The sequence below is a fragment of the Mytilus trossulus genome, chromosome 4 (genome assembly GCF_036588685.1).
Source record: "Mytilus trossulus isolate FHL-02 chromosome 4, PNRI_Mtr1.1.1.hap1, whole genome shotgun sequence".
Lineage (NCBI taxonomy): Eukaryota > Metazoa > Mollusca > Bivalvia > Mytilida > Mytilidae > Mytilus > Mytilus trossulus.
Window position 1 is genome coordinate 56,751,969 of NC_086376.1, and position 27,409 is coordinate 56,779,377.

At 32.1% G+C, this 27,409-nt stretch overlaps 1 protein-coding gene and 1 long non-coding RNA gene across 2 annotated transcripts; one reads left to right on the top strand and one right to left on the bottom strand.

The window, feature by feature from the left end:
• Positions 1-477: 477 nt before the first annotated feature.
• On the bottom strand, positions 478-8,126 carry LOC134715591 (uncharacterized). The gene is made up of 4 exons (XR_010106767.1): positions 7,947-8,126; positions 3,212-3,335; positions 1,232-1,616; positions 478-963 (listed from the first exon to the last, which is right to left on the bottom strand). It is a non-coding gene; the product is annotated as an uncharacterized LOC134715591 (long non-coding RNA).
• Positions 8,127-13,147: 5,021 nt separating this feature from the next.
• LOC134715592 (activated RNA polymerase II transcriptional coactivator p15-like) lies at positions 13,148-21,705 on the top strand. Its single transcript, XM_063577866.1, has 5 exons — positions 13,148-13,276; positions 14,836-14,892; positions 16,550-16,657; positions 17,202-17,307; positions 21,075-21,705. Exons 2-5 carry the CDS (start codon positions 14,839-14,841, stop codon positions 21,158-21,160), a joined length of 354 nt encoding a protein of 117 aa, XP_063433936.1. The 5' UTR covers positions 13,148-13,276; positions 14,836-14,838; the 3' UTR covers positions 21,161-21,705.
• Positions 21,706-27,409: the final 5,704 nt, after the last annotated feature.

Here is a 27,409-nt window from a genome sequence, read left to right on the forward strand (position 1 = left end):
CATACACATGAATGCATGTACATTTTAACTTTTCAATAAATATATCTAACCATCAAGTCATTTTATATTTTTTGTGTAATTTCAATATTGTAGATAAAGGGACACAACTGGTTCTTTTATTTTGGTAAATTCTGTCCAGGATGTAGAAATACATAGCAAATAAAGAATCTTGTGCAAGGAATTAATTTCATACAATTAAATATAAGGTGAAAATATCCAAGCCCTTTAAAAAATATCTTTTAAGGTGATAAGATCATATAACCAGAAGCAAGAAAATCAAACACTAGAAACAGGTTTCTCCCTAGAAATAAAAATACTTAAAATCAAACACTAAATAGTATATTAACAATATCAATAAACAATTACTTATACAAAATCCATGTCATCTTTAAAGAACCTCAAGGTTTCCTTACTGGTTTTCTTTACAATATTATCCATATTATGGCCACATGTGACAAATCAATACAAAAAACAGGGTAATAATGACAATGTTTATTCATACATATAAAAACACATTAAATCTGAATTATCAATGATTATAAGTAAATTTAAAATGTATTACAAAAACCCTTAACATATAACATAAGGCAGTCCAATTTAACCATTGCAAAGTATCAACTTATTAGAAACACAGTTTATGTAATACTTTTACCTACAGTCTATAAATATATATAGCTATGTTTTTGGTGATAACGAAAGTATTGAAATACATGAATTTACTAAATGCACCAATTAAAAATTCTTAACAAAATTACATATTCATAGTGATCAGATCTTATTATTTAGACATAACTTTAAAAAATATCATTTCTAAGCTATCAGTTCAAAACTATGCCATATAATGAGAGGGGTAGCTTTAAAATTATATAGTCCAAAAGACAGAAATGCCCCCCTTAAAAAGATTAAGCAATATAATGAATGTATGAATTATTAATAAAACCTTATTCCATTCAATTTCAAACCCTTAAGGTGGTACCCAACACTTGCACTAAAATTAAATTGGCTTGTTTAATTTTCATAAAATTTTGTCAAAGTACTTACTATGATCCTTTAACAAAAATATAAAAATTTTGAACCAACCGTTTTGTCAGAAAAATTACACTGGTTATATAAATGTTTGACAAACTTCAATTTTGACCATTGAGATGCTTAATATTCCTTTGACAACACAACATAATTAAAACGTAAAGCTGACTTTACAGAGTTATCTCCCTGTACTGTTAGGTACCACCTTAATCTCAAAAATATGATGTAGATGACTTTTTTTAAGTGTATGTTCGGTTTGATAATTAAACAGTACACACAATTGTCAAGATGACACAGAGCTGATGCTGATTCAAGTCAAACCGTTCTTGATTCATGTCTGCTGATATATCTTTATTAAATCATGTTGTATGAACTTATAATTTAGAGAGAAGATATGAAGAAACATGGAAAATGACACGATCGTAGTAATATGACAAAATGATAAAATGCAAATGATTAATAAAAAAAAAAATATCATCGGTTGTTTACAATGTCTATTGTTTTACTTTCCTCCTGTAGCACCTTGTTCACCACCGCCTTCAGCACCACCACCTTTCTTTTCCTGTTTTAGCCTCATTATCTCTGCATCCCTATAAAAAACAGTAAAGTTTATTAATCAAAGCTTGTGACCACAGTACTATTAAATTGCTATTTTTTGTAATGTTTACATTAAATTAGACATTGAAAGTTTGAATTGAATTTATTTTACTTTGTTTTTAATTGTTCATTTTAGTAAAATCATTTTTTTCAAACATATACCATGTGTATCATGCATGGAAACCTCTTATCAATTGTAATAGATTTAAATTGTTTATTTAACTTCAAGAAATTAATTCATTTTGGATTTACAATTTATTTAGAACATTTTGTACTGCACTTATTAAATCAATTAATTAAATTAATTGAATTAATTAACTTGGAAACATGGTGTAAGCAGTACATATACACAAACATGATTATGATGTATGTAAAATCAAATCAAATCAAATCAAATATTTTATTATAGTCTCACCTCTCTACATGTACAATACAAACATGAACACAATATATACAACATGTTTTAATTAAAAGTACAAAACAATCTTAAAAACATTCGAGAGCCACTCTCAAAAGAGTTATGAGAGACTTTTACATAAAAAAAGGACAGCTCGATAAAAATATAAAACATTTTTTATCTATATAAAACATTCTTCCTTTGAATTAAAATATCATGGCAGATTTTGGCCGAATAAAAGCATAAATTTTTATTTGTAAATAAAAATATAAATTTTTCATCATCATTTAAGTCTAAAAAATCAATATTAAAAGAAACTGCTCTAGTAAAAACCTCTTGTCTTGTCTGTGAATATAAAGGGCATTGAAGTAAAACATGTTTCTCATCTTCAATGAGTTTCTGTTGTATACATGAATCATTAAAACAAAATCTATTTTCACTTAAAACCCCTTCATATCTGCCTGTTTCTATTCTAATCGGCGCCACACCACATCGAAATTTAGCAAAGGCGCTTTTATATTTTCCTGGCATATGAACACTTAAATAATGTTCTTTATAATATTCTTGTTTAAATAATCTATATGTACGCAGTTTACTGCGATCATTTGTGTTTAAATCATTACACCATTTTCTCTTGTACATATCAAAAACATTACTTTCAATATTCTTAATATCATTTTTACTAAAAGTACAGTTTATATTACAAAAATTTTCAATATTAAGTTCTCTAAATTTACTATGAACTCTAAAATTCCAGTTTTTAATTTTACTGTTACATATTCTATTTGCCCATAAAAAACACTTTTTTATTAAGTCTGGTATCATATGTATATATGCATTGGTAAAAGATAAAAAACACATTTCAACAAAGGGACTAAAATGTCATATTGATACATTACAAGGTTAAACTCAAGTGTTCAAGAGTGGAAATTAGTTTTGATATTACAGAAAGCAATTTTAAACACACGAGTTGTTGCATATCTATTAAAATTCTCGTACAACTTGTTGCACCTTCTAACAGTTGAAGCAGACGTCAGGACCTGCAATTACATTGATTAAATGTAATTTTCATTACAAAATTACTTTAAAGTGATTTTCTTTCATATTTGTAAGATGAAATGTTAGTTTTAAATTGAGTGTAATGTGTACGATACATGTATATTTTACATGTAAATTCTTTGATTACCCTACCTATGGCGGCGTTCCTCTAAAGTTAATCCTTTGTTGGCACCCTTCTCTGAACTCTTCTTTTGTTTTTGCAGATCTTGCTGTTTCTTAGCAGCTTTTGCACGTGCAAGATCTCTCTGATTTCCTCCTAAAAAATCATTAATACAATATGTTCATGATGTTAGCTAGATTATAAATATACATATCCATGTTTGATATAAGATTAATACATCTCAAGATTGAATACCCGAATAAATGGACACCATTAAAAGGAGACCATACAAGAGGGTGGACATAACTAAGAGGGAGTCACAGGTTGTACTGTAGCCGGTTTTAGTTTTCTTTGTCAATGAGAGGTTTTTCAACATGAATAGGAAATTCTTTATTCACGTTATTATACAAAAGAAACACCTCAAAGCAGGAATTAAAATGAGGAGGAAGCAGGTTTTCTTTCACACACATTATTGATGATACATTCACTCAAACTTTAACAATATAGTGGTAGATTTAAAAAAAATCATGACAATACAAGAGAATTGTATGCATTTGGTTTTCTTGCACTGAACACATGGAGATTTTGAAAAGTTGGCAGGAATACATTTTTTACTTTGACAACAAAATTGTTACTGTGCCGCAGCAATGACATTATTGTTATGGGTTTAATAGCCACTTGTTATTTTCAGACTATCTTCAACAGTTCATAAATGAAGTAACATAGACTTTTTATTCATCATGACAATATTCATTTCTTCAAAATAGTTCTTAAAACAATAAAGAAACCTTAATCGTTTCAGAATGTCATGATCACTTTACATTAAAACAACAAACAACTTTTTTCCCTATAATTTATCAGCATTACATGTACACTATAGTCACTGAAACATGATAAAAACTATTTTAACACAAAACATTTATAGCCGCACCAGATGCAAATACCACTGGAAAAAATTATGAATGATTTGAAATATTTGCCCTCTGAAATCATATTTATTTATGATTATCAATAACTGTTTCTATAAATAAAAACCCTATTAAAATACCCTTGTTTTCATGATTATATGTATATGTATAAGGACGCTTCCGGGTGCGGAAATTTCTCGCTACATAGAAGACCTGTTGGTGACCTTCTGCTGTTGTTTTTTTCTTTGGTCGGGTTGTTGTCTTTGACACATTCCCCATTTCCATTCTCAATTTTATACAATTCATGTGCACTTGGTGAATGTCATTCTGAATACATGTATATTAAAAGAACGACAATCTCACTAGGAAATTAGATAAAAAATAAATAAAGGTAATTACTGCATACATTGTACATGTATTGCCTTCTTTTGTTAATACATGTATATAGAAAGAAAAATATCTACTGATTCTATTCAGATTGATGATGCCCTTTTATAAATATAATTATCTTGTCCAACCCACAATTGACATTTTTTAGACTCTTGTGCACCTACATCATGTACATTTGTATTTATGGTAAAAAAAAATATGTTAACTTTATAGACCTATATGAAAAAGGTTCACCAACGAAATGAAGAACTTTGAATTTTGTGTTCCTTAAAAGGAGGAACTTACATAAAAACAAAAAAAAATTAAAATCTTTCCTTTTCACATGACCATGATGACAGACATTTCTTCTGCAACCACTGTCTGCAACCACCTGACCACTGCTGAAGTAATGGAAGTAAAATACAAACTTGTACATCTTATATATTTTCCTCAGAAACGTGATTGAGATTAGATTATTGTATGTCAATGTATGTTGTATCAATCTAGACTGTTGTCATTGATTTCTTCTGGCTCTTCAAGATATATTAATTAAGGGCTGTTTGGAATTGCCTCCCTTAGTGTCTCATTGACCCATAAAACCAGGTTGCACAAATCTTACTTAAATATCTGGCAATACAAATTTATGTAGAATATGATGCAAAATGAAAAGCCTTCCTACTTCTTTTAAAATGCTATGGTATAAACTTCAAGAAAAGTAGTCTACATGAACATGCAATCCAGATCCGTTTGCGCCCAATCACTTTCCCACCCATTCACGTTCACCCCTTTCACTTTTCACTTTTTGGTAGATGAACATGGTGTATTACTATAAATATATTTTTTTTCATTGTTTTAAAATAAAGTGAGATTCTGACAACAAGCATTTTGTTTTTGTGGTGAATTAATATTGTTCTTATAGGTCATGTTTTGGTTAGTGTATTGCTTTATACATTTTTTTTTCATTGTTTCTATAAAATAAATTGAGAATCTGAAGTTTGTTTGAGTGTGTTGAATACATCTTATATCAGTTGCTTTATTTGGTATATACATATATATGTGTAATAATTCAACTGAAATTTGAATAAAAATTGGGCATGAATGTGTAGGGTGCAAACGGACTTCAGGGGCGAACATGTGAGGTGCGAATGTATAGGATGCAAAACTGTATGGACGCAATCAGACCTTGTACCATAAACATGATGAAATAAATATTAATCACAGTTCAAATATCATTCATAATTGCGTCCGTTGAGGCTAAAGGGTACTAACGCAAATGGGAGAGAACATGAATTTATGGTGAACAGACACGGACGCCTTGTAATTTGTTTTAATAGTACAAATGTAGCTACTTGACTTGATAATTATTATATGGGGAAAGATTTTTCATTGTACTAATGAACTCAAAATCGTTCAAACTTCCGAACCTGCTCGGAAATCTACAATGTACTTCCTTTTTCCGGTCTCGTCTGTATGAAACTTTGAGAAAAATATATTTATCAGTCTAGTATAAAATAGGAATTTTTAACAATTTCTTGATATGAAAAAACATTACCTAATGATAGCGTTTCTTTGTTTACATTAGTTTAAACATATTTATTTATAGTGGATTGGGAAACAAGTTTTGCAACTTATATTAATCCCTTTCCACTTTGCGGGTGCGAGTTCTGCCTTGTAGCGGCATTAGTCTACTCTTTTTCGAAATCTACAAGGGTGTCTTTAAATGCAAGAGATATGGCTCTCTCTTAACACAGGTCAGCCATTTATCGTCCCCGTCCGACGGACTATCATCGTTTCCTCAAGACCATACTCGCAAATGGTGTTGAGGGAGAGCCGAAAATTAAGTTCCTGAAATTTTCATCCCAAACGGGAATCGAACCAAAAACCTTTGTGTTAGTAGTCTGATGCACTAACCACTACACCACGGCTCTCACATGTTTACATTGCATTTGACATCATAACTTAAATAATGTCAGAACTAAAATTCCTAACTCGGAAACTTTAACAGTATTTCTGTTTCTTTTTTTTTAACAAATATATATAGACATAGGAAGATGTGGTGTGAGTGCCAATGAGACAACTCTCCATCCAAATGACAATTTAAAAAAAAAGGAAACCATTATAGGTCAATGTACGGCCTTCAACACGGAGCCTATATATTTAATAATTCATAATTCATACATACATCGTCCCCATTCACAGGTTATGCCTGACTGCCTCATATTATTTTTCTTTGACGCCTTACAGGAAGGTTCCAAAGAAAAAATTTAAAATAGCCTTCCACATCGTCATGATTATTTGTACTAGGTATACGTACATGCTAGTCAACATAATACACCTTATCGCTATTTGTCCGCCATTATTGGATATCACACAGGTTCCCGTAAAATTTTGACGTCATAAAACAAAACATCTGACGCCACAATAGAAAAGTTATTGTTGTATGCGTCAAAAAGTCAAGCGGCCGGCCTAGTAGGTATGTGTGTTCAAATACTTAATATTATGCGACTGGACAACAAATAGAAAAAATAAAAATCTGGGCGATTGAAACCTGGGCGAACAGGTATCAGGGCGGACACGTAGTATGGTGAATGTGAATCAGGGCAAACGGACCCGTAGTCTAATAGCGATAACATGTACATACGAGTCTTGTAATTAAGAAATAATTCATGGGGGCTTGAATATATCGTTATTTTACCACGAGTTGGCCCTTTATGACAAATATTTTACCCTGAGCGATAGCGAGGGGTAAAATATCGGCATGAAGGGACAACCCGTGGTAAAATCTAGATATATTCAAGCCCCCATGAATTATTTCGATTCTAATAAGACAAATACGGCATTTTTTGTAGATCGAAGCGCTCTAGGTGGAGGCCATTATTTGCCGTTCTCATAAATTAACGCACTTTTAGATTGGCGTAAAAGAACGGAGCAAACAGAATAAGTGACATGCTCAAACTATTCACAAAACTTATTTAGATAGATTTGGATGAATTTTAATGATAACTTACTTATATGTCTTCTATGTATATAAAAAATGGGCTTATACCACATTTTAGCATCGTTTGTTTACGTTTCCTTGTTGTGATGATTTTCGGTATCAAAAGCGTGTATTTTCCCGTAAAATGCTTAAATTATAACGTCATCATTCTGTGACGTCGTGTACTTCATTCATGAAAAAACATATGACGTGGGAGAACGATCGGGACAGCCAATGCAATATATTCATATTTTACCACGGGTGTGTACTCAAAGCGTTTGAAGGACGTCATGTTAGAATGTATTTTTTTTGACAGGCGCCTTTCTACCTTTAAATATACAAATGGACTTGCAAAACATCCTTATCAATAATTATTTTGACTTCTATGCAATATAATAACCCAGCCATTCTTAAGATTCTATATCATAACTTCCATTTGTTATGATGAAGTTGACACTGACAGCTAGATCAACCGACAAATCTATTGGAACAACAAAAATAGTATCTACTTACTGGTCATGTTTAAAACTTCACTATTATAGCTAAAATGATATACTTTTATCAGTCAAAAGACTGCAAACGCAAAATTGCACCCTTTCCCTAAAGATTCCACTTTAGGCCAGTTTTATTTACAGTATTTGAATAAAGGAAAGATAAAAAATACGTTTGTTAAAAATTTCTTTTTTCATTTGTTCAATACAAGTTCATGTCCGAAGTTAAACGAGTAAAGAATATTTATTATCAATCTAATGAGATAACATGTGTTCAACTCCAATCGAATCAAATAGTTTAGCAATAAAACTTTTATCTCTTTATCAATAATAAAAATCATCTTCCATTTATTCTTTTTTTAGGGTACTACTGATATTTGACTAAGATCAAACAGAGGTTCTTTCGGCCACACTTTGTAAAGTTGTTTCGGTCATGGATGAGGATCGTATAATATTGCTTTTTTTTACAAAGTAACGTGAAGAGACAATTAATACACCTTGTCGCTAACGGCGGCTTGAACTTTTGAGGCATACAGAGTGTGGCCATAAGTATTCGTCACATGATTTTTTTCACTAAACCGATTATATATTGTATAGTAACAACATTTTTTCAAAAAAATATTGTGGGGTCATTTTTGTTTTTTAAGCAACTTGGTAGAACCAATAGTCTAAGCAGAATTGTCAGTCATATGTTTATTTGTTTATTTCAAGGATTTGTATAGTTAGACTAACTATACAAATCCTTGTTTATTTGGTTACACTTTTTTGGTGGATCATTTTCATTTGTTCACAAGATAAACACAAATATTATTTTCTGTTCAGAAATTCGCTAGAATATTCAACCAAATTAAATTATAAAAAAATATTGTATGTGTTGAAATAAATAGAAAAAACCCCAACTAAAGACAAAACTATTATCAAATAAACAAGCATACTTTAGACAATTCTACGTCTTTTAAGGCCTTGTTGATGAAAATCCAACCATAAATGCCCTCAAAATATTTTTTGGAAAAATGTGTTTTTATATGAAATAATAGCAAAAAAAATGCAGGTGACGAATACTTTTGGCCAGGTACTGTACGGGAGAGATCCGTTTGCGCCAAAAAATGCGTCCTTTTGCGCCACATTTTTTTCTCTCCAATGCATCGTTTGCCGCGCCACCTGTTTTAAAATTACATGGTATCATATTTGCGCCAAAAATAAAACATATGATTGCGCCAATAAGAAGAAACATTACTTCCTTCCTCCTTTATTAGGACTTGGAACCGGCAGTTTACACTGCAAATGTTTCTTTTTTGAAAAATACTTTCTTCTAACTGCTCAGCTGCATGGGTACTTCCCAACTTAATGTATGTAGCTTGTATCTCCACTTTATTGTTAAAAAAAAGACGACACACTGAAGGATGAAATGCATAAAACAGTTCATAATTACTCCAGTGGAATGCTTCTGCTCCATGACTTGTCTTGCGGTAGATAGAGTTTCTGCCCAAACGGATGGTGTGGCAACAACATATGTGAGGGGGAGGACAGGGGCTACCCTTCTCCCTTCTCCCACCCCTCTTCTCCTTTCTCCTACCCCTCTTCTCCTTATTTTATTATTTTTAATTTACCGGGAAAAAAAGAGATATTTTAAAAAAATTTTATTTTTTTTTCTCCAAATTTTTCTCCTTTCTCCCAGCCTTCGTCTCCTTTCTCCTACCCCCTTTCTCCCTGTCTCCCTTACCCCTGTCCTCCCCCTCATATGTGGCTAAAACATAATCAGCTAAACATTCTATTTTCTTCTTTTTTGGCATATCTTGTTTGAAATATTCAGCAAAGCAATGAGTTTTCTCCTCTCTCTCTCTATACATTGACTGTCTGCATGAATGCATATTACTAGATATTACTAATCACATGACCAAGAGTTATAAGAACATAAAGAAAAATATATCCTGAATTAGTTTTTATAGTGGTTAGTGTTTGTTAACATTTTATTTTGTATGTGTAGGAAATTTCGAAGATTCTGTTTTAACCATAGGGGTTGTAGGAACAGCGTGCGTGACGTTATATCAAGTCATTTCTCTCCAGATGCTCATTTTCATGGTGAAATATGTCCGAACATACGATACTTTGAAGTTTTAAGCCAAAAATAAAAATGAATATTAATCATTAATATTTAAGTTAGATATGTGTACAGGTAAATTGGCGCAAATGAGTTCCTAATATTGGTGCAATTGATACATTTGGAAAACAAAATTTGGCGCAAATGATACCCATGAAAAACAGTAATTGTCGCAAAAGGAACGTCCTACTGTACAGCAATCAATTTTCGATTGTGTCGTCAGATATTTTGTTTTATCATCGAACGTCAAAATTTTACGAGAACCAGTGTGATATCCAGCAATCGGTGCTTTGCTTTTGCGCCAATTGGCATTTCATTTGCGCCAAAAAAAATCTTTCTTTTGCGCCACAAACCATATTTCATTTGCGCCAAAAATGAAATATCTATTTGCGCCATTTTACAGGTAAATACAAGAAATTATAGGTAGGCAAAACTCTCAACTAAATTTATTGAAATCAATAAAAAAAAATGTGATATTATAGCCAAAAATGAAACAAACTCTCCACAAGAGACAACATGACATAGAATTTAACAACTATAGGTCATCGTATGGCCTTCAATAATGCGCAAAGTTCATACCGTATAGTCATATATAAAAGGCCCTGAAATGCCAAATGTACTGAAACAATTCGAATGAGAAGACTAATTTACTTTTAAGAACACCTAAACGACTTATTTCCATTTTTCAGGAGACATGATAACCCATATGTGTGGTCATCCTAAATTACAGATTTATTTCCTCTATTTTTCTCTGAATTGACAACGTCTATCTTTTCATCTCAAACTACATTTACTCCCAACCTTTAGTGACCCTTAATTTTGTATTAGAATTATTCGCGATAGAGCAATAATTACCTTTAAATTGGCGCAAATGAAGTTTTTAGTTTTTGGCGCAAATGAAGTATAACCTTGCACATGGCGCGAATGAAGTATAACCTTGTGGCGCAAATGAAGTACAACAAATGTACATGTATAACCTTGTGGCGCAAATGAAAGATTGGATTTTTTTTAAATTGGCGCAAATGCAATGCGCCCCTAGCAATGGCGGACAAATAGCGAAATGTGTATTGGCAACTGAATACATATCTAAATATATTTAGATTATTGATAATAATGAGTATCAATCTATGAATGGTTTAAAATACATTTAGCTACTGGGGTAAAATAGTGATAAATAAATCATTTTTGATAATGTAAATCTTTAATATGCTAGGAAAAATTATGCTTGAAAAATTACCAGTTTGATAGTTTGATACTTTAGTTGTTCTGACAACTCTTTATGGAAGTGAAGTTTGGGGTGTAACCAAGTGTTCAAAGATTCAGATCCATTTGAACATTTACATATTAGATTATTAAAGAAATAGGAGTTATCTCACTTTTGATACTATTCAGTAATTTAAAATATCACAAATACTATCCAACAAAGAATCTTTGACGAGGCTTATCAAATTATGAATTGTTCTATCAATAAATGTTAAAAATTAAATTGAAACAAGAACGATTCATGACTAAAAACATGTGCAAAAACGTCTTGTCAAAGAAGTTGTCACTCGTCTCATCAGATATAATTCTATTGCAACTCTTTTTTCTGATAGAAGGCCACTGTGTGTGTGTAATAAGTATAGCTGTTTCATTAAGTGGCATTAAAATCTTTCATACAATTCACACGGTCTTTTTTCGATATTTTACACCGAAGAGAAGCGATGTGTACGGTGTTTAGCTGACCACATAAATCTTTCTGTACGGTGCATAGATAAGTTGCTGCACATAGTACACAAAAAGTAAATTTTCATACTCGTTAATTATTCAAAAGTTTGAAGGAATGAGTAATAACGAGTAGGCCGGGTTTATGATTGGTAAATATTACATTTGCCTTGTTTAAGATTTCCTTTAAATAAAACATGCATGTAAACTCACGGTCTCGACAACTGTATCGAAATTGAAAGTTGGTGTTGATATTCACAACTATTTGCGCATTAAAAAAAAAAATCTTATTAAAATATCAAAGTTGTTTCATATTAAAATAGAAAAAGTCGATGCGAGAATAATTTTGGAGCAGGAATTTCACTGAGATGTTGAGAAATGTATACTGAATCAGTTGATAAAAAAAAAAATGTACGGTGACCTATAGTTGTTAATGTCTGTGTCATTTTGGTCTTTTGTGTGAGGATAGTTGTCTCATTGGCAATCATACCACATCTTCTTTTTTATATGTTCATTACCTTGTCAGTTTAAAATCGATCATGCCCGCTTGCTTAGTACCTATATCCGGGCGCTGTACGATGATACACGGTGTCGAAGATCGTCAAATTAATCGTCGATGGTTTTTCTGCTTTTAGTGTACTCTTGTGTAATGTAAAACGTAACCATGGTAACGGTACCTAAATTGCACCGAGGACCCAAATTGCACCTGTTCACAGTATTGATCAACAGATGAAGTGTTTACTGAAAAATCAAAATATACTGAAACGTCGCTATGCGACGTCATCAAAACGTCTTCTTTTAAGAATGAGCAAATATAATATGTTACAAGTATCCATTTTTAAATAATTGTTCAAAATATTTGAAGAAATAAACAACAGCTCTGTTAGATGCGATTTTGCATGGATGCAATTTGGGTACTCCTCATTTCAGAATCATTGATGGTTTGGAGGTCGGTTAATTGTTTAGACCAATTTTTCTATGATTCCATATGGAATAAAAATAAAATTGGTATACCGTTATAATAAAGAAGGATACGACTACAAAATAAACACAGAATGTACATTTTTGCCTTTATCATAAAAAAACTTAGGCGAAAAAAAACCCTGTTAAAAAAGGTGCAATGTTGGTACCGTCACGTTATACTTGTTTCTTTTAATATATGTTTTGAATTGTTTAAAAAGCTCAGTAGGGCTTTTTTTTTAAAATGTTTGTTAATATTTCCTTACTTACTGATAACTCGAATAATTCAAGCCCTTTCCGTGTCCGATTTTCTCCACACACGTTAATGTAGCCTACGTAGATCAGCGGAAAATAACGACTGAATTATTCGGGTTAACTTACTGACCGTTATATTCCGTAAGCTGATATTTTGCTCAATGGGACGATACAAAACTATGAAATGTTAGTGACGAATTGTCTACCTATCGCCGGATTCTAATCCGCTCAGTTTTCTTGTTGATACTTCCGGATCCGGTTACCGAAATACAAAACCCCGCAATTTTCTGAATTTTTGTAAAGAACATTCTATTTGGCTGGTACCTAAATAGGTAAACTAATGAATTTAAACTTAGACTCATTCAAAACTGAGATGTTATACACATGCATCTGGTCGAAGCTGTAGTCTGAAATGCATTTTAAAAATTGAGATTAACACAATTTTTCATGTGAAAACCACAGGCACTTCCTTTAAATAATTTTTGGGGTTGGCTTTACCACAGGAGTTTGAAATCATATCAATAAGGGGATAAACATATACCAAAGTCGACTATCACAGTAGAGCTTCTCCTTATTGATAGGATTTCGAACTCCTGTGGCTTTAATATCCACACATGATTGTATAAACATCATGTGTGAGTGATGGCTCAAAATAGTAAACATATGCTGCACTAGTCTAAATAAATTCTACAACTAATCATTTTTGTCTGCCATTACTGGACATCACATGTACTCAGGTTCCCGTAAAATTTTGACGTCATAATAATTGAAGCAACAATGGAAAAGTGATTGTTATGTATGAAATCAATAGTTTAAGCAGGATAGATTCCCAGGTCAGCCAGGAATAGCGATACGGTGTATAATTATGACCGACGTCGTCCATGGAAGATGTCCCAGATAAAACAAAGCCTTGCAAGATGTCATAATTATTTGGACTGCACTAAAAAGACCAAATAATTGTAACATCTTAAAAGGCTGTGTGTTTTTTCAATCTGTGACATCTTCCTTCATTGGAATTCAGAGTTTGCAAAACCTTTTGATACCCATTGGTCATAGTATTGACAAAGCAAGATTATTTGTTAATCCTACAAAATTTTTGCCAGTCCGTCAAAATCTTTTAATTTCATCGTGAAATAAATTCATAAATATATTTTATCTCAAAAATAACTTTATCTATATTATTTTATTCTTCACATCCAAATAAACAATGAAGGATTGGTTCTGGTCAGCTGATTGTTTATTTCAAAGTCATCTTCACTGTCCATTTCATCATCTGAATTATTTTCTCAGTTGTAGCAGTAATTGTTGGCATCATCAGAACGTTCCACAGCAGATTGTTTGCTAGGGATGGCTTCATGAACAACTTTAATAGGACATGTGTAGATATCTGCTTTGGTTTATTTAAGATAAAGTTAATTTTGGCGGTCAAGACTGAAATTTGGGTGTTTATTGAGTGCCATACTTTCACTCCTTTTTCCATCATTTTGTCGATATTTGATGTTGTTTCATGCATTTCTTATATTTATTAGACTGCAGAGTTACACAAATATGGCAACACCAAAAAGGTTCGAAAATACATTCTACAATATGTTTATTGATAAATTTTATATAAAGAATGAAGCAAAAAATATTGTGTGCCACAATGGCTCTAATATTTTTCACTCATTGTGATACATTGTATTTCTGGTCAAAATCTGCAAATTGCGCATAGTGCTAGCTAGACCTTCCCAATTACTGTACAATGCATATATGGCAAACAGAAGATACAGCTATGATAACAAGTGGAATGGTCTAGTTACTTAAAAGAATTTTAATATTTAGATGTGTACAATTGACAACTTAACTTTTCTCATCCACTTAAATTTCAAGCAAAATAATTTTTGTATTTCAGGCTATGCCAAAATCCAAAGAATTCATCTCAGACTCGGAATCAGACTCTGATAATGAAGTAAGAATACATTTATCATCATGTTTATCATGTTTCATTACATATTTTTCTAGTAAATCCAAAACTTGACTTTTAGTTGTACATTTAGCATGCATGTGGTTTATGGTTTTATTTCCTGTTTTTTCCTCATCCTGAATAGGTAAACTGTATGAAACTAGTGCATCCATCTATGTGACATTCTAAACTCTAACCTGAACCTATAATATGTATATTTTTATCAATGAAAACCAAATCCTACACTTTTGTCAACTAAACTAGGTGACGTCATGTATGCTTCCAGCGTAAAATGTAAACACTTGGCTTTTTAAGGTTACTTGTATGCCTTTGAAATTCAGAATGAAAAAATAAATGAAAAATGTTATTTTAAAAATTTAAATAATTTTTATATTTTTGATATTAATCTATGGGGTATTAAATTGAACAGTCAAACCAATATCAGGTGTATAGGGCATTCACAGATGATAAAATAACCATATTTGAGCTACTAAAATTAAAATAATTCAAGACCAGTGTAGATTAGCAGTGATTGAACGATTTTGGCAATGGTAGCCGACAGCTTAAATTTTTAAGCCCACCTATATAGTTGGGCTCAAGTAGGATATACGGTACTATAGTTCCGGCTTTTTTGCCGTAAATTCCTACGCGTATGTATTCATGGGTAATAAAGGTAAAACTGTTTGAATTTTTCATTCTAGTAAAATTAATGAGTGAAAGACAGGTTGACAACTTTGAAAATGTTATCGTTGAAATAAGTGGTTGACAGGTTGACAAGTCGACAGGTTGACAATTTTAAAAATGTTATGGTTGAAATAACAGGTTGACAAGTCGACAGGTTGACAAGTAGACAAGTCGATCTGTCAACTTGTCGACCTGTTATCCGGTCGATCTTAACACTTATAAACTTGTCGTTTGTCAACCTTTTCATTGTCAAGCTGTAGACCTGTCGATTTTAACACTTGTCGACCTTTTCATTGTCAACCTGTCGACCTTTTCATTGTCAACCTGTCGACCTGTCGACCTGTTAATATGTCAAAATATATATATATACATGTAAACCGATCTACTTCTAATTTAAACCAATTTACTCCTATTTTCTTCCGATGGAACTACAGTACCGTATATCCTACTTGACCCTATAGTTGTATAAGCAAAAAATTAAGTAACCAACACCAAATTTTAGGGGCCATTGGCGAGTGGGCCCTTGCCATTTTCAAACCCTGATTAGTTTTCATTTAATTATCAGCAGAGATTGGGCATTTTTATTCATATTTAACTCTTCACAGTTCTGCTACAGAATAAAATAAAACACATATTCAAGGTTTTGAATTGTAAATCATTTTTAAATAGGTCCAACAAGCTGTTCTAATTAACATGTTTTAGTTTTAATTAATTTCTGCTTGTTCATTGATAAAATCTTGAATGTTTGAGTTTGACTGATGTTAAAATAACTTTTGTCAGAGGCAAGGTTCTGTACCAAGTCAGTAATAATCCCTGAATCCTACAAAATAGTTCCCTATCTGTTGGACATGTCTTACAATTTTCTAGATCTACATTTGTTAGGATAAAATAGAACTATTTTTTTTTAAATTACATCTTTATTAGTTTTAATGTACATGTACTTCTGATAATTTTATGAGTAAAAACTCAATTGTTGTAGGCACCTAAGAAAAAGAAAACAAAAGTAGAGAAAAAAGTAGAAAAGAAGGAACCTCCAAAATCAGCAGCAAGCTCTGCCCCAGGAAAAGCTGGAGAAAGAACTTTTCAGGTAATTTTTCATTTTGAAAACAAACTTACCAGTACTTTCATTTGAAAAATTATTGCATGCATTTATTATTGATTTTTGTCCAGCCAATGACAAAAGTGCAGAAAGTTTGACATTGGGATAGTGATCCGGCTACAGCAGTGTTAGCTAACTACTTAAAAGCTTTAAATTTTAGAAGGCAGAAGACCTGGATGCTTCATACTTTATATATAGATGCCTCATGTTACGAGGTTTTCGTCAGTCACATGTCCAATGTCCTTGAGTTAAGATTTTTTGTAAGGTTAAATTCTCTCTTATTATAAGTAATAGTACTATATTTGGTATGTGCCTTTATATTTAGGACTATCAATATACATTTTTGTAATATTAATGATTAGTAAAAAAGGCGAGACATTTCAGTGTGTGCACTCTACAAATATAGACAAAATTCACAACCCTTATCCTACAGAAATAGCTTATACTACTCCTGCTTTCATGTATATCATGTAGGGTGGGCGTCAGTGTCCAATGAACACTTTCTATTTTTATTATTTTTTTTCTCCTTCAGATTTCTAGGAACAGATGGGTATCAGTTAGCGAGTTCAGAGGCAAAGTGATGGTAGGAATTAGGGAGTTCTATGAAGCTGAGGGTGAATTAAGGCCTGGAAAAAAAGGTGAAATTTAACCACATTTAATATAGGGATATCAAATAAGATCAATAAAGGTATCAAAGTTGTCAACTCTAAGAAATTGTATGGAATTGGAACATCCATGTTCTTGAATAGAAAATTAGAAATGTTCTGAAAAATGTTCAACAGAATATGAAAGTTATGGCCTTTTTTAAAATCATTTTTTTTAATCGAAAAATTCTGGATTTTTTTCTCAATAGTTTACTACCAAAAGTAAAAAATATGGTCAGTGGATATAGGATTAATGTGGTATGAGTGTCAATGAGAGAACTCTCCATCAAAGTCGCAATTCATAAAAGTATTAAAACCATTATAGGTCAAGGTACGGTCTTCAACATGGAGCCTAGGCTCACACCAAACAGCAAGCAATATAGGGGCCCCAAAAATTACTAATGTAAAACCATTCAAATGGGAAAACCAACAATCTAATCTATATAAAAAAAACGAGAAACACTTATGAACCACATAAACGGATGACAACTACTGAACAGCAGTGCAAACGATTGAAATTTAACGATTTAATGGTGTGTAAAAGATATTTGGTGATGGGAAACCTTAAGCTCAAAATGAAATTTGGATGCTGTTTAAAGTCTGTCTTTGCATCTAAACACTTCCTTCATAGATAATTGTATCTTTATGAAATAAGTTACATACATATAAAATTGAGAATGGAAATGGGGAATGTGTCAAAGAGACAACAACCCGACCAAAATAAAAAAACACAACAGCAGAAGGTCACCAACAGGTCTTCAATGTAGCGAGAAATTCCCGCACCCGGAGGCGTCCTTCAGCTGGCCCCTAAACAAATATATACTAGTTCAGTGATAATGAACGCCATACTAATTTCCAAATTGTACACAAGAAACTAAAATTTAAATAATACAAGACTAACAAAGGCCAGAGGCTCCTGACTTGGGACAGGCGCAAAAATGCGGCGGGGTTAAACATGTTTGTGAGATCTCAACCCTCCCCCTATACCTCTAACCAGTGTAGAAAAGTAAAAGCATAACAATACGGACATTAAAATTCAGTTCAAGAGAAGTCTGAGTCTGATGTCAGAAGATGTAACCAAAGAAAATAAACAAAATGACAATAATACATAAATAACAACAGACTACTAGCAGTTAACTGACATGCCAGCTCCAGACTTCAATTAAACTGACTGAAAGATTATGATTTCATCATATGAACATCAGGCACAATCCTTCCCGTAAGGGGTTTAGTATCATACCATCATAACATATATGAGAAGAACATAACCCGTGTCATGCCAACAACTGTTTTTAGAATAAATGTGTTTAGTTCCGACGCAAAGACCTTATCAGTGACTCAATATTAACGCCAAAATATGCAATCTTTAATGACTTGACAACAGTATCGTAATTATATCCCTTCTTAATAAGTCTATTCAAAGGTTTTGTAAGTTTATGAGGTGAATACTGACACCTTTGTGCTTTATGAAGAATATTTCCATAAAAATTGGATGTGAAATACCTGAACGTATAAAAAGTCTGCATGTTGAGCTATATTTACGAATGGTGTCTTTATACCGATGATAAAATTTAGTAAATGTTTTGACTAGTTTGTGATATCGAAAACCCTGGTGTAATAATTTTTCAGTAATACATAAATTTCTCTCGTTAAAATCTAAAACATTGTTACATACACGAGCGAATCGTACAAGTTGAGATATATAAACACCGTAAGATGGTGACAAGGGAACGTCACCATCTAAAAACGGATAATTAACGATAGGAAATGAAAAATCATCCCTTTTATCATAAATTTTGTTATTCAGCTTTCCGTTAGTGATATAGATATCAAGATCGAGGAAAGGGCAGTGGTCATTGTTAGTATTAGCTTTATTTAAAGTGAGTTCACCAGGATAAATTTCATTAATATACATACTGAAGTCGTCATTATTGAGAGCCAAAATATCATCCAAATATCTAAAAGTATTATTAAATTTGTTTATCAGATGTTGTTTTGATGGGTCTTTGCTTATTTTTGTCATAAATTGTAACTCGTAACAATACAAAAAGAGGTCCGCAATAAGTGGTGCACAGTTAGTCCCCATTGGAATTCCGATAATCTGACGATATACGGAATCCCCAAAGCGAACAAAAATGTTATCTAGTAAAAATTCAAGGGCATATATAGTATCAAAGCATGTCCAATTAACATAGTTTTTTTGTTTATTGCTACTAAAAAATGACCTAAAAGAGTTTGAACATATATATTCACATTCTGATTTTTTGAATGCCCATTTAATTAGGTGTGTGAATTTTTTCTTAATGAGAATGTGAGGCAATGTGGTATACAGGGTAGAAAAATCAAAACTTTGAACAGATTCAAAATCACCAATATAAGCATGCAATTTATCAAGTACTTCCAACGAGTTCTTGACACTCCAAAAGTAATTTATTCCACTATTTTCGAAGGCCTTATTTGAACAATTTATTATAAGGTTTTTAATTGTACCAAGTGTGCTGGTAAGAATAATAGACAATTTAGTAGTTGAACAATGACTTGAAGACGAAATAAATCTATATTTGTAAGGGGTTTTGTGTAGCTTCGGAAGCCAATACATAGTTGGAACTTTCATTGTATTTGGCTCTGCTTGTAAAGCGGAGGCTAAAAGTTTATGTTTGTTACAGATTTCGTTTTCTGAAAATGGAGTCAGTTGGAATGTTGGTGAATTGGTGATTTCCTTTTTCAGAACCTCGATGTAAAATTTACGTCAAACAATAATAATATTATTAGCAGCTTTAACGGCCGGGACAAAAACAAATTCCTTGGCTAGTTCTTTTAGTTTATGTTTGATACGAGAAATAGGTTTATTGTGGTTATAGTTAATAGTAAAATGTTCTTTAAAATGTTGAATACGTATATCAACTATCTTCATTACTGAATTAAAAAAGTCCAAAGATTTTTTGTCAGCTTTTTCCCGTTTTATCCATTTCATACAGTAAGTATGGAGTGAGTCGTGGATGATATTACGACACTCATTCCAATTAATAATTGACAGGGGACGATATTTAGGTCCTTTACTGAGAAATGATTTTAACTCTCGGTCTTGAACGATGTTAAGATCTCCTGTTATAACATGGGAAATGGGTCCATAAATATATTCGGAATTACTGCAATTACATGAAGTAGGTGTATTTTCACTGATATTAACATCTTTACACAATTGACTATAATTAAACACAAATTTCCGGGTAGATTTCTTGTAAATATAACAAATAAGAGGTAGCTCAGTATTGTCAAAATATAATATGAATGTATTAAATCTTACTATGTTGATGTGCGTATTGATACATGTACTTTTTTTTTACATGAAGCATAGGGTAAAATCAAGTGTACATGATGGTAGGGTGTTCTTATTCATTATGATTTTTTTTACATCATCTTACTGTAAATAATGAACTAATTATTGATCAATATGTGTATATTTTATTGATTAATATGCGTTTATTTTATAGATTTATATGTATATAAAGGTATTGTGAGACAGATCGAGTATAGGTTTGAAATTTAGATGACATTTTTCAAGGAATTACTGCCCTTGGACTTAACAGTTCATAAAAATTGTACCTGTCTGAATTCTAATAATTATACATATATATTACACGCATGTTAGAAAATTGTAGGAAAGGAGGGGCACCCATGTTGTCCCAATGCTAAAAGGTGTCATGTTTCTAATTTTAACTTGTATTTCAAAGAAATTTAATGTCATCTTTTTTTTACAGGTATTTCTTTACCTCTGGACCAATGGGAAAAGTTGAAGAACCAGTTTGATGACATTGACGAAGCTGTGAGGGAAATGAGCAAATGAAATATGTCAACAAGAACCAACCTTAAAAGACAGATCATTTGCTTAAGTGAAAACATTTGTTAAAGACCTATCATTTGTAAAGACCATGGTCTAGTATCATGTTTTGTTAAACTTGATATACATGTACATGTACAGATTGAGAAAAAAAGATTCTTCGATAGTTTTAAATACAATGCACAAGTTGATCATGAGGAAAAGTTGATTTATCACTGAAATTTGTTGACATTTTTTTTTTATAAAGATGAATTCATAATATTTTATTGGTATACAAATTATCAAGTAAATGAAAAAGTAAGATTTTTAATGTTAAAATGAATTTAATTGTAAAATTTTCTCTAACTAATGTTGATAATTTATGATGTTTTATACCTTCTAGCCGTCCTTTATTTATGTCATTTATTCTTAAGGTGCTGACTTGCAGTTCCCTGTCTTATGTAAAATTTACTGCATATTTCTTTGTTGACGTACATTTAGTTGTTGAATGTCTCATACATGTACTATATCAAACATTGTCATGAAAATAATAAAATTATTTTTGGGCATTATTTTTGCAACTCTTTATCATGATATGCTTGAAGGCACCTTCTAGAAATGCTGTCAACATTATATGCTTGAAGGCACCTTCTAGAAACGCTGTCAACATTTTCATTTTATCTGGAGGTTTGCTTTTTTGTGGCAATATAGTCATGATTGTAGTTGGCAAATTTCTTGTCCCCCTGTTCATCTAGTTGATGGGGAATTTTTTTTACAGCACTGTCAGCTAGCCATTGTTACTTTATTTTGTGCTTAATACGATAACCCCAGATGAAATTAGAAATGCATCTTTCATTGTGCTAACCAAGTGATTGTTATTAGTCCCCTACCAATGAAGTCAAATGGGACTTTATGTTTGCACTCTGTCCATCTGTCTGTCCATCCGTCAGTCAGGCAAATCAGTTTACCACACTTTTTCTATTTGTTCTTGAAGATATTGATTTGATATTTGGTATATTGTTATATCATGACAAGTTTAAGACCAAGCTATATTGTATTTCCGTCTGATGATATTGTGCAGAGTTTTGGTCCTTGCCTCCTTGGACTTTCACTTAAATAATCAGTTTTTAACACTTTTTTCGTCATGCTTGACTAAGATATTGACTTGATATTTGTTATATAGTTTACACAATGACAAGTCATAGATCAAGTTAGCATTTTGTTTCAGTACAATTAATTTATAATCTGTTAGGGGAATATGTATTGCCAACTTTAAAAGGTAAAAATTATTAGCATGATGATATCTACAAATCCATTAGCATGCTAAAAAAAAAATTGCAAGTTTTTTTTGCAGAAAATGTAATAGCGAGAGAGAAGTTGTAACAGTTATTAGCAAAACAGTTCAACACAATGAGATCTACAAATTATTCAACATTGCAAAATAAAAGTCGTCTATATTTTTTTACACATTTAAAAGTTATTTTGCAGAAACTATTATCAAGAGAAACTGTAAAGCAAAAATAGTCAGCCCAAATAACGCTACTATTCAATCAACATGAAAAATGAAATATTGGGCTTGCTATTTACCTTTTTTATATATAGTCGATTGAGAATCTTTGAAAAAAACGTAATTATTCTAATATGACATGCTTTTTTGAAAAATCTCAGTGCCAGTCGTTTGCTTCTTCACAAACAAAAAATGTAGGTTCATGGAAGAGCCAACACAAAAGCTCTACACTTATACACATTGGACATAGAAATAACCTTAATTGTCCTAATCAGAATCAAAATAATTGATGCAAGCTATACCTTATGGTAGTTTTAACATTGGTAGGCATTATATATCGTGTTATTTTAGCTCTCACTATTGGGCAAAAATAATTATGAATATAATGCCTACCCATGTTAAAACTACAATAAAGTATAGCTTGCATCAATTATTTCTTCAACAAAAATAAATGATCTACCGATCAGTCAGCATGGCAATAATTATCAATTGATCTCTTGTATGAGTTATAGAACTTGGAAGACAGTTTTTTTTCATTTCTGAAACTAAGAAATCGAGAGAAACTTCAGCCCCAAAAGATCTATGAACAAGTCAACATGGTCATAATCATTAATGATACGAGTTATTGCCCTGGATCACTATGTTTTTTCCCATATTTGTGTAAACTATAGCAGATAGAGAAAAATTAATTGCTGTTTAAAAGTTAAAAGATGAGCAAAATAAGATCTACAAAATGGATAATTGGTGAAATAAGTCAAATAGATATAGGAAGATGTGGTGTGAGTGCCAATGAGACAACTCTCCATCCAAATAACAATTTAAAAATTAAACCATTATAGGTTAAAGCACGGCCTTCAACACGGAGCCTTGGCTCACACCGAACAACAAGCTATAAAGGGCCCCAAAATTACTAGTGTAAAACCATTCAAACGGGAAAACCAACGGTCTAATCTATATAAACAAAACGAGAAACGAGAAACACGTATATATTACATAAACAAACGACAACTACTGTACATCAGATTCCTGACTTAGGACAGGTGCAAACATTTGCAGCGGGATTAAACGTTTTAATGGGCCCAAACCTTCTCCCTTTTTCTGAAACAATAGCATAACATCACAACATAGAAAAACATACGATAAAATATCAATTGGCAGACTACGGCCGTGTTCACACCAAACGCCGTGTAGAGTAAACATGTTTACAATCAGTTTAGTGTAGTGTACACTGGTTTCACATTACATTTGTTCACATCTATACACCTTGTTTAGCTACCTGTACATAATATTTGTTCCCACTTGTAAACTATATGTCGTTTAAATGTTCATTACGTAGAACTGAATTCAAAATTTTTGGAAAAATTTTCTAGCGGTATTTAAAAGGGAACAACCATTTGACTTCAAAAGGGGGTTGGGGGATAGGAATGGAAATATTCCGATCCCCAATTTGATAAAAAAAAAAATTGGTCATACAGATGATAAAAAACAATATTCTGAATCAAGAGTTTCCCCATACATTATAGTGTTAAATATTGAAAAAAAAGTATTTGATCACCAGCATCGAAAAAAAGGAATTACAACGTACGCGCGAAAAAAAACCCTCCCCTTTTTTTTAAAGTTAAGTGGTTGCAACTTTATGAAAGCCATTTTTATAATTTGCAGTAGTTTGTATATACTAGAAATGTCTCGATAACGCATTAGAAAACGTTAGCTGCAACAGCGTGCTTACAGCCGGGAAAAAACAGGATTGAGATATTAGGGATCACTACATTTTTGATCTTTTCTGTTCGTTTCAAATGGTATTTCTTCTCCAAGGAGTATTTGGTAAAGGAATAGGGTAACGTTTTTTTTAATTTATTTTACGTGTTATTTAACGGATCTGAGATACTAGACTAAAATATCATTCTAATACCTCACACTTTTTTTAGTCATGCCTTTATGCGTGAATTGTTTTTTGAGTAAAGACCAGTGGCGAATATTTCCGTGTACTTCAAGTCAATTCGGGAAGACCTTTTCAAATGAATTAGGCAGCAACTATTTACTTCATTTTTTGTGGAGGGGGAGGGGGCGTGAGCTAATGATTATTTCAGGACAAATTTTGGGGACATGTCGAAATCAATTTTAGCATTAAATATAGTGGCAGCTGAGGGTGAAACAAACAAAAAAATTTCAGGGCCAAAAACTGGAAACATTCTTTGTTTCCATAACAGAATCCATAGCTCACCCCCCCCACCCCATTGCCTTTATGTTTTATACTCAACTATAATAGCCCCCCCTCCCCCGAAAATCAATTGGTTGCTGCCTTATGGGTTCGGCAATGATGCTGCTTTGAGTCTTGATTATGGGTTAATAAAGAACGTAAATTCTTTTTAACAAAAAAAAATCTGTAAAATTTAGACAACTAATAATTATCAAAAATATCAATTTTACTCAAAAATAGTTCCCCCTTAAATATATACACGATAAAACTTATGTCCTAAATACCTAGTTTTGTGTACACTTAACCTACACAAGGCCTACATTGACTATCGACTGTGTGTAGGTAAAACATGATTTAAACTACATGTAAACATTGAGTTTTATCAATGGGAACGCAATTGTGTTTAGTTTACGTGTGAGTTACACTAACACAACACCGAATTTAGGTCAATGTGAACACGGCCTTAACTCAATCAAAAAACGTATGATTACACAATGAACGAATAAATTTGATCTGCGATATCTGAATACAAATGCACAGTTAATTAAATATTAGAGACAAACATTCATGACCAAAAGGCTAACAAACAAATTCAAACACACTGAGAAATATTTAACCAATCAATGTTCACTTTAGAAAAAAACCGGATTTCTTGTTATTGCTGAGTACTGTGCAATTGAAAATTTCTTGCTATTGCACAATACTTAATATAATAATTTTGGATCCTGATTTAGACCAACTTGAAAACTGGGCATATAATCAAAAATCTAAGTGCAAATTTGGATTCAGCATATCAAAGAACCCCAAGAATTCAATTTTTGTAAAAATCAAACTAATTTAATTTTGGACCCTTTGAACTTTACTGTAGACCAATTTGAAAACAGGACCAAAAATTGAGAATCTACATACACAGTTAGATTTGGCATATCAAAGAACCCTATTTTTCAATTTTTGATGAAATAAAACAAAGTTTAATTTTGGACCCCGATTTGGACCAACTTGAAAACTGGGCCAATAATCAAAAATCTAAGTACATTTTTAGATTCAACATATCAAAGAACCCCAAGGATTCAATTTTTGTCAAAATCAAACTAAGTTTAATTTTGGACCCTTTGGACCTTAATGTAGACCAATTTGAAAATGGGACCAAAAATTAAGAATCTACATACACAGTTAGATTCGGCATATCAAAGAACCCCAATTGTTCAATTTTCGATGAAATCAAATAAAGTTTTATTTTGGACCCTTTGGGCCCCTTTTTCCTGAACTGTTGGGACCAAAACTCCCAAAATCAATACCAACCTTCCTTTTATGGTCATAAACCTTGTGTTTAAATATCATAGATTTCTATTTACTAATACTAAAGTTATGGTGCGAAAACCAAGAAGAATGCTTATTTGGACCCCTTTTTGGCCCCTCATTCCCAAACTGTTGGGACCTCAACTCCCAAAATCAATACCAACCTTCCTTTTGTGATCATAAACCTTGTGTTTAAATTTCATTGATTTCTATTTACTTAAACTAAAGTTATTGTGCAAAAACCAAACCAAAAAAAATGCTTTTTTTTTTGCCCTTAATTCCTAAAATATTGGGATCAAAACTCCCAAAATCGATCCCGACCTTCCTTTAGTGGTCATAAACCTTGTGTTGAAATTTCATAGATTTCTATTCACTTTTACTAAAGTTAGAGTGCGAAAACTATAAATATTCGGACGACGACGCCGACGCCGACGCCGACACCAACGTGATAGCAATATACGACGATTTTTTTTTTTAATTTTGCGGTCGTAAAAAATAAAGAAAAAAAATCAAGGTTTTGCTCTCGATTCTGCTTTGTTGCAATGAAGAAGCATCCTTTCAATTTTTAGTTTTCCTAGAAACTATTGACTTTAAAAACTAGTTGGCGTTAAGCAAACACCAATCAACTAAATCACTTTCGTCTTCGTCACAGCCAAGAACAACAAAAAATCGTCAAAATGACGACTGGATCACAGAAATGCACATTATGAAAACTGGACAAAACAAATGGTCAGATGTAATTTTGTGTACAATTTAGAATGACGTTTTCAAGTCAAATTGTTTTTCTTATTCGGATATAGTTCAAAAACTTAAAAAGTCCATGAAAACGATAAATTATAGGGATTTTGTGGTTGTTTTCAAAAGATAGGGAAAAGTATCAAAATCGTAAATATGACGCCACTATAACAGACATAACAGCAAATAAATAATCTGATTGAATTAAGATTTAACTTGATCAGATTTTTACTGTTTTATGGCATACATGTATTTAGTAATGATATATGTAGTGCTCTACGCGTGGTGCGTGCATTTCCCACAATTCAGTCCATTGGTTAGCAGGTTTTTATGTTTATCTAATGCATATTGATAGGTTATCTTTGTACTAAAACAGAAAAACGACGGCACCAATAAGGACAGTACAACAATGTATTGAACCACAGCAGTATATAAGACCATTGCAAGACTATGATATTGAGGCAAAAGGAAAAAAAACAACATGCAAATACAAGAAAAAACATCTGATTAAAATCAAAACTTTATTTGCTCCCTT